The 8,642-nt window shown below is 41.1% G+C and overlaps 1 protein-coding gene across 1 annotated transcript; it reads right to left on the bottom strand.

Moving 5' to 3' along the window:
• Nucleotides 1–206: 206 nt before the first annotated feature.
• On the bottom strand, nt 207–5,035 carry LOC112291551 (subtilisin-like protease SBT2.5). The gene is made up of 10 exons (XM_024539124.3): nt 4,568–5,035; nt 3,885–4,044; nt 3,257–3,663; nt 3,028–3,123; nt 2,771–2,843; nt 2,288–2,567; nt 1,867–2,189; nt 1,447–1,696; nt 1,057–1,353; nt 207–937 (listed from the first exon to the last, which is right to left on the bottom strand). Exons 1-10 carry the CDS (start codon nt 4,702–4,704, stop codon nt 519–521), a joined length of 2,442 nt encoding a protein of 813 aa, XP_024394892.1. The 5' UTR covers nt 4,705–5,035; the 3' UTR covers nt 207–518.
• Nucleotides 5,036–8,642: the final 3,607 nt, after the last annotated feature.

Here is an 8,642-nt window from a genome sequence, read left to right as displayed (position 1 = left end):
AAATCCCCTGCACAGACCAGGAAACAAGTAGAAATACTTTTTTAAACAAAAACAGAAAGCTGATATTATCAAAATCAACCGTCTACAAACAATCAACAGCGAGATTCAGAGAGTGGTGGAAATGAGGTTACTGCAAAAAAATAGTACAACCGACTATACATCACCTGCAACTGGCACCCTGCATCGACAACTCGAGATCTAATCAATGCAAGAAGGGAATGTTCGTCACCGATTCTTTACCAATGTTTTCATCATGTGATGATTTGTAAGAAGATGAATTCGGACCAGAGTCTCCTAAATGTCGCATCTCCTTGTTGCAGGAAACGCATGCACTATGCTAATGTGTTCACCAACACCATGGCCCACTCCGATTACCGAATAGTGGAGCCCAATCAAGACACAACTAATGCACTCGCCACAGCTTGAGTGGTCAATGATACGAAGGGAAGATCTCCGAGGAACTAAATCAATGGAATCTCGAATTCAAAAAGTGTGGTGCTCTACTTATGTCTCTTGTCTTACGACGTCTGTTTGTAGGTCACAGTCACTGGAACTTTCACCCTATGGCCCCAGCTTCCAGTCAACTCGATCCTTCCGAAACTTGTTTGATTAAGATACACTGCATTCTTGAGAGCTTTCAGAGTAACTGTGAGCGATTGCGTCTTCCCAGGAGAAATGGTAAAAGTGAGAGGATCAACCGAGACCTCCACATCAGTAGGATTAAAGATCACCGCAGTGTAGGTTTCAAGAGGACCGACATTGGTTACCACCCGTGGAACAGACAGGGTGCCTGTCAGAATGCCGATAGTGATGCTCGGGAGGTTAAGATCCGTAGACTTGTGGATCCCAGGAGAGCAGGTTGCTCCAGAGGCTGCTTGAACAGACGCAGGACTAAGTGATCCAACGGAGCATAAAAAGTCGACGTAGTCGGTATAAGCTGTACACGAAGACGAAAGACGACTTTGAGTAAATCCGGCTGAAAGCTTACACAAAGGTTACAACAAACAAAGGTTGTGATGAATAGCAAATTCTTTAATTAAGGGTGAGAAAACTCACTTGCGTCAAAGATTAGACCAGGATCGAGGGCAGCCCAGGAATCCACAAAGCCGTGACCAAAGTCGAATGCGTTACCGGGTCGCTTGAATAGCCGCTTCGTATCTGTGTTTATATCGTGTTCCTGATCATACGCAACCAAGGGATTGTCGAGGCTATCTAAGAAAATCGCAGTGGTAGCAAGCGCGGACGCAATGGTGGAAGGACTCCAGTCAGGGTGGAATTGCTTAACAAGGGCCACTACTCCTGCGAGGTGTGGAGTCGCCATACTTGTGCCACTTATCATGCCCCACTTTTGCCCTGCAGAACAAGAAAAAACGGACACTGACGTTAAGATGAGATCCACTTGAGAAACCTTTCAAATGCAACAGTGCGCACGTACGTAATTTTTACCTTGAAAATTCACCTTCTCAGTTTGGAGAGGAGAATAAGCGGCCCAAATATCCACGCCTGGTGCTACAATGTTGGGCTTCAGCACATCAGCTACGGGATGACTAGTGGGTGACACCTCCGTAAAACCTTCGTACACGTTGGGACCACGACTAGAAAATGTAGCAACCTTAGGAGGTAATCCTGTAAACTCAGCCTTGCCTCCGCCACTCAACCTTCCAGTAAGACCGGCTTGAAAGCTTTGTGCGAATAGCTGTGACCAAACACCGGATCTTAGCAACAAATTACATATACACGTTTATTTTGTATATTTTACATATACAAAATAAACATGTCGGAGAAACATGCGTAGTCACATGCGTTCAATGAATTACTAGAAAGAAAGAAAGAATGAAAACAAAATCGTGCAGGAGGATAGACTACCTGGGCTGTCTTTCCATTAATCATGATGCTTGGAAAGTTCAAGAAATTTAAAGACCCTGGACTATATGTCTCAAGGAACACACGACCGTCCACCAGCACCAGTCCTACTGCTCCCGTCGCCTTCGCCGCGATACGAGATGAAATCGAGGGATTTAATCCATCGATCATCCCAGAGAATGTGCAAATGAGGATCTTCCCCTGAATTAGTTTCTTGTTAAGCAATGTAGCATCGTCACAGTCAAAGTCTGGGTTCAAGTTCGCCTGAGACGCCACTGTATCAGCCGCTCTGACCAATGCATAATTTGTAGTACCAGGTGTGCCAACTGCCAAAGATCCCACAAATCGCTGTCATCATCTGCTCGACATAATTCAGCAATGAAACAACAAGTTTTGATTTTTAGTAGAGCTATGAAACACTTACGAGTGAGTCCCAGACCGGAGTAGCTTTGTCCATCGGATGTGTACAAATACGCAGGGTAAGAACGATCCATTGTGGTAGCACCAACGGTGGTCAGCCACGGACTGTATGATACTACGGTAGAAGGTTCCGGTCCTGTATTTCCACCGGCGTGTACAACATACACACCAGCCTTGACAGCTCCCAAGCACGCCATAGACAAACCATTCGTATAGGTAACATTCCCACTTGGTGTGCTGCCGCCGAGTGACAAACTGAGTATGTGCACACCATCCTTGACAGCCTAGAAAAATGGAGTTCACAACCAATTCAACTGAAGTATTAAAATTTCATGTTTCGACATGTCCATCATGGTTAAAATACTAGCATCTACCTCGGTTCCACCTACCATATCAGTGTGAAAGAAGTAGCGCAAACGACGATGTGCTCGCGGCAGGTTGAAGTGACAAAAAAAAAATCAGACGATTCACAAGAAGTGAAGCAGACCTGGTCGATAGCAGCGATGATGTCGGAGGACCTTCCTGTACCTTCTGCATTCAATGCCTTGTAGACTGAAATCCTACAACATGGAAAAAGAACATGAGAAAATGACAGGTCATGAAGCTTGTCGACTCATGTGAACTTCACCGTGCCGCGATCACTGTTTCTGAATCAGCATCATACTGGACGGGCACCTGAAACTTGTAAAGAAATGTGACTTTACGTGGCCACTTTTAGCAACTAACAACAACAGCAACACTCACCGTGCTCGTGGGGCAGTGCCACTGGCCGTGCCGTAGTCAACACCATGGACGAGGACTGGTACTCCATAATTCCCTGCCGCAGTTCCAGCACAATGCCTGCAGAGACGTCGCCACAGCTTTAGTCAATACCATACAGTCACATCGGAAAATACCTCAGAAACGTTGCAGGTAGATAAAACACACGATTAACGCCTGGAAATGGGATGGAAAGCGAAGATCAACAACTCACGTTCCATGACCGTTAGCATCCAAGGGGCTGAGCGCATCAGGATCGGAGTTGTTCATCGTCCCGGACGCGAGTGCGCCATCAAAGAAATGTTGAGCTCCTACTATCTTTCCGTTGCAGAATCCACCAGGAACACGCGAATCGGTCCCACATTTGGCTAGGAAAGTTGGAAGTGGACCATACGGTTTAACGCCATCATCGGCTGCGAAGCTTGGATGGTCAGGATAAATCCCAGTGTCGACGACGCCAATTACAATATCCTCACCGGCATTGTGGATGCCTCCAGATTTATTCCAAGCGCCACCGGCAATAGGGAGTAGCATGTAGTCGGGCGAGTGTGTCGTGCTCACGTACATAATTTCGTCTAACTCCATAGACCTAATTAATGGATTTGATTTCAGCGCTGCGGCCTTCATATCACAGGATATTCGGCGTTAGTGAAAAACTAAAGACAGCAAGCCGAATTCTCTAAGGGGAGTGTTCTTTAAGCGAGTAAGCATGTTCGTGTTGCGATATATTTCGGCGCTGGAATAGATATTTACAAAAGTGTAGTTTTGAACGTCTTTCTCAACATTGAAATCAGACAGGAATGTCAGTAAATCTTCAAAAGTGCAGAAGAGATTCAATTTACCTGCTCATCACTCAAAACGACGGCCATTCCATCGAAACAAGCATCAAAGTCATGTACTTTGAGATAGTCGGATCCAAACCCCAGCACAGTATCCAATATAGAAACATGCTGATCTTGGACACTCAGGTCGGAAATTCCCATGATCTGTTTTGCATCGTCTCTGCAGTCATATTACACTTTGCTGTCAAAATTCACTCGCCGTGTTGTGATTTCGGAGGATGTGCAGCACGAATGAGTTAATGAGTCACAAAGTTACGATATGTTTGTGACGATTATTCAATCGGCCGACTACCAGCGATTTTAACATAAAATACACTGCCTGGAGTGTGTGCATTCATGTAAGACAACTCGAGTGTGTGCATTCATGTATATACCAGCCTCTCGATTGTCTAAACATTCCAAGTTCGGATCATCTTCACCAAAGTCGCTGCATTCGAGAGCAAAACAATCGCCCGAGCTCCACAATATTAAGACAAAGATTCTAAACAAGATTTGTTCATCTGAAGCAGAGAACTGCACTGCTACATCATTTTCTCAGGAGGTATATACGAGTAATCACTAAAACCACAAGGTGAGATATATCCACCACTAAAATCATTGCGTCTGTGAACTCACTCCCAAATACAACTGCACTGTAAACAAATCCTCCAGAATAGAACGTAAAAGTGTAAAGGGATGCTTACTTCATCGAAATAATCCACGTCTTCTTCCCACCAGGACCCTGGGCATTGGCGGTAATGAAACATAGTACTACGACATAATACAGGAGACCGCGGGAATTGCAATCTGCAAGATCTCCACCGCCTCTCATTCTTGCCATTGAGGCAACTTGAAATTTTAAAACTTGTTGCGCCCACTAACCCTGGCTAGTCACCGCTAGGCGTTCGGAATATGTCTGTCCTGCTCTAACCATGAATCTGGTGCAGGAAAAAGCTACCAACCACAGTTACAATAATGCCTCTCTCTATTCCAAAGTTCCAAGGCTTGCACCAACATGTAGAGCTTTCCACTTGAAACTCCCTGAAGTTGCAGTCAGAGGATTGCAACCCTGAACTTTCCTTCAGATTCACACACACCACTACGCGCTTACGAACCTGTCCTGCGGTGGAGTCCAGGAATGAACCGTTTGACTTCCAAGGCAAGGTCTTCCGAACCTCCACGATACAATCCGCTGCCAGGCGCGCCGTGGTTCAGGCACCACAACTCCCTAACAACTAGCCGAAACATCCGCAACGCTCCCGCTTTCGTCACATGAAAAAATATTCACCAACTAGATGATAAATGTTCACACTGGAGCACTCCACCAACTCAGCACCACTAATTACTATGTTTCTCCTCACTTCGGCGAATTTACTAAAGCCGTAAAGTAGAATAAACGAGATATAGGGAACCTTATGTTCTTGTTTTCCACAGGTCCAGTGCGAATCCAGCCATTTGTCAGAAAGGATGCACCAGAAGCATACACTTCGGAGCTCGACGAGCTCCAGGCTGGGGCCACGACCACTTGGAGCATTATTAGATCACTCCAAGGCCATGTCATCATGGTGACGGTAATTTCCATGACGATATCCTCCGGGGTAGGCAGAAAACTTCTAAAAGTGCATAATGTTGAGGTTGGTAAACCTTCGACGTACAGGCGGGAACTTGCAGCTTCTCGCACTACAGTCAAGTAACATTGCCGACTGAAACTGAACTCTGACGAATAGATTACCAAGTATTTCACAATTGCTTTTGTATACACGTGTGTTTGTGCACTCGGGCATATTTGTTCTCAGGTAATTTTTTTCGTTTGTAGATCTGAAAATGGTACAGTACAGTATCTGGGGTCCCTCGAAATGTCAATCCTGTAGATTCTCGTACTCGTGAGCCACTTCGCATTAATTTCGATGCACTATTTCTGTTCCGTCAATCGTAGCTGTTACAATCCTGTCTGTGAGGTTGTGCGTGAATTTCGTTTTATGAGGTTCCATTGTAATGGCCAGAAGCGGTGATTGAACATAGTGAACCAGTAACTATATTTGTTAGTACGCACAATGGCATGTACGGGGGTCGGCTGTGAAATTTACTGCAGACAGAGATTGAAGATTTTTTTTGACAAAAATAGAGTTTACTCTATTGCAGTAAATTAGTGTTTGCATAGACAATGGCAGGGTAGCATGGATACACATCGGTTAGTATCCTAGGTGTGTTGAACCAGTGAGCCTTACCTATCCCGCTCGAGATCTACAAGGTGCCACTAGGGTTCATCTCCAGACCACGTGGCGAGTACCTCATTTTTGCACCATTGGTGTTTGAACTTATCTTTAAGTTGTTCTATTCCTGGGAATCTTTTGCACTTCCTCAATGTGTATCCATGCTACCCTGCCATAGTCTATGAAGTTGAGCCAAACTCAATTGTACATTTTCTAAGAGGGACCAGTGAAGACCATTGAAGACAACGTGGTTGCATTCGATCCATAACAACCAAGTAATTGTGCCCCTTAGCAGCAGCCATAGGGGACTAACTTTCCCCAAGGCGTAGTAGAATTCTGTAGGCAAAAATGCAACTCTTCCAACTGGGAAGAAATTGCATTGTGTCTCGATTCTATTAGTATGCTTGACGTCCTATTATAATCCATTCATCCAAACTACCTTGTGTTGTGACCCCCTAATTTGCTACAATCATCTTAGCAATGACCATAGGAATGTGGATGTTTTGCTTCACCATACTTTAAGCATCTATCTAAGATGTGAGACGTAGTAGGATTTGTAATGTGGATGTTTTGCTTCACCATACTTTAAGCATCTATCTAAGATGTGAGACGTAGTAGGATTTGTAATGTGGATGTTTTGCTTCACCATACTTTAAGCATCTATCTAAGATGTGAGATGTAGTAGGATTTGTAATGTGGATGTTTTGCTTCACCATACTTTAAGCATCTATCTAAGATGTGAGATGTAGTAGGATTTGTAATGTGGATGTTTTGCTTCACCATACTTTAAGCATCTATCTAAGATGTGAGATGTAGTAGGATTTGTAATGTGGATGTTTTGCTTCACCATACTTTAAGCATCTATCTAAGATGTGAGATGTAGTAGGATTTGTAATGTGGATGTTTTGCTTCACCATACTTTAAGCATCTATCTAAGATGTGAGATGTAGTAGGATTTGTAATGTGGATGTTTTGCTTCACCATACTTTAAGCATCTATCTAAGATGTGAGACGTAGTAGGATTTGTATTCTCCCATCTATACTCATTGCATTGATGGACACTCTTAAAAGCAATGGAGGACCATCTCTTGTGTGCCATACAGACACATTGAAAAAATTTGTTGACAAATCTATCAATTTTGCCATACCATGCATTGACCAATATTGTTCAATACCAAATGAGCCACAAGAGGCCAGCTTCTTTCTATAGCCTTTCTAAATCCTAGATATTTAACCACTATAGTTTAAAATTTTGTGGGAATACTCTTGCATATTTTGTTATAGTCACTAAAGATACTTCGTGAAATTTTTTTAGAATTAATGTCCTACTAGCAACCATATATTACATAATTGATTATTAATCCCTCAATTAGTATTTGCATCAATTTCATTATAACTTGTTGTCACGAATTTATTATACAAGAGACCAAACAAGATGTTGAATGGAAGAGTTTCAATAAGAAAGCTAACAAGAACTTGATTAAATGTAATGTTTACAAGATCAATACCAAGAGAGATGAGCTAAAACTTTAAGAGATGTATTATCAAGACTAAAGATCTCCTTAGCCTTAACTCTAATATATATTAGGTATTAAGAAGCTTCTCAAGAAATTTCCATGTTGCTTGAAGATGAAGCAACCTTAAGAAGCTTATTATACAATTTCTTTAATCTTTTTAGAACTTTTTAGAAATTGCTAAAATATTTTAAGAATATTTTTAAATCTTTTAATAATCTTATGAAAATCTTTTAAGAATCATTTTAGAATCTTTTTGAACCTTCTAAAATCTAATAGAATATTATAAAGATATTTCTAAAATCTTCTTATTGGATATTAATAACATAACTTCTTCTTCTAATTTCAAGTTCCATAAAGAGCATTGATTTCATATATGCTTTCTTTATTATATATAACATCTTAGTAGTAGCTTCATCAAGAAGTCATCCTAAAATAGGTTTAGATTTTTGAGGATAGCATCAATGAAACTCTTGTATCTTTTGCAACATATTAGCTAAATTTTTTTTTGGTTCTCAAATATATTCATTGATATTGTAACAATGTCAATGAATAAAATACTCCAACTTACTTCTTCTTTATCAAGAATTAAAGATCTTTTCTACCTCATATTTCACATGATTATCTATTTTAATATAAGGCCATAATAATTATATTTTTATTAGAATAGTTGATTCTGAATAAGCCTCTAAAAAAAAACATAAAAGATTGGATGTACCTTCATAGATGTAAGTAGTTCTAATTGATAAGCCACTAAATTTATTTTCTTTAAAATACAAAATGGTCCTAGTCTTCAATAGTTTAACTTAATGCAATGTCAATTGATCTTGATATTTCATCAAAGAAGCCATATTTTATCTTCAACCTGAAAAGCAGAGATTTTTTTTTTCAATTCATTAAAGATGCTTTGTAAGAATCTTGAACTATTTGTAAATAGAGCTTCAAAGTTGACTAAAATTATAACAATTATTTTCCAAGATATTTAGTTAGTAGATTTTTATTCTTAGATATATGTAATAAATAAGCTTTGGATAGTAACTAAAGTTAAATAA

The sequence above is a fragment of the Physcomitrium patens genome, chromosome 14, assembly GCF_059467195.1.
Source record: "Physcomitrium patens ecotype Gransden chromosome 14, ASM5946719v1, whole genome shotgun sequence".
In the NCBI taxonomy this organism is placed as follows: Eukaryota; Viridiplantae; Streptophyta; class Bryopsida; order Funariales; family Funariaceae; genus Physcomitrium; species Physcomitrium patens.
The sequence above is the reverse complement of the archived record's forward strand: the minus strand, read 5'-3'. Positions and strand labels throughout refer to the sequence as shown.

Coding starts and splice junctions, on each gene's coding strand:
- LOC112291551 (XM_024539124.3), bottom strand. CDS start 4,704: ATGGCAAGAATGAGAGGCGGTGGAGATCTTGCAGATTGCAATTCCCGC. Junction 2,568..2,770: donor TCATCGCTGCTATCGACCAG/GTCTGCTTCACT, acceptor CCATTTTTCTAG/GCTGTCAAGGATGGTGTGCA. Junction 2,190..2,287: donor CTCCGGTCTGGGACTCACTC/GTAAGTGTTTCA, acceptor GATCTTTGGCAG/TTGGCACACCTGGTACTACA.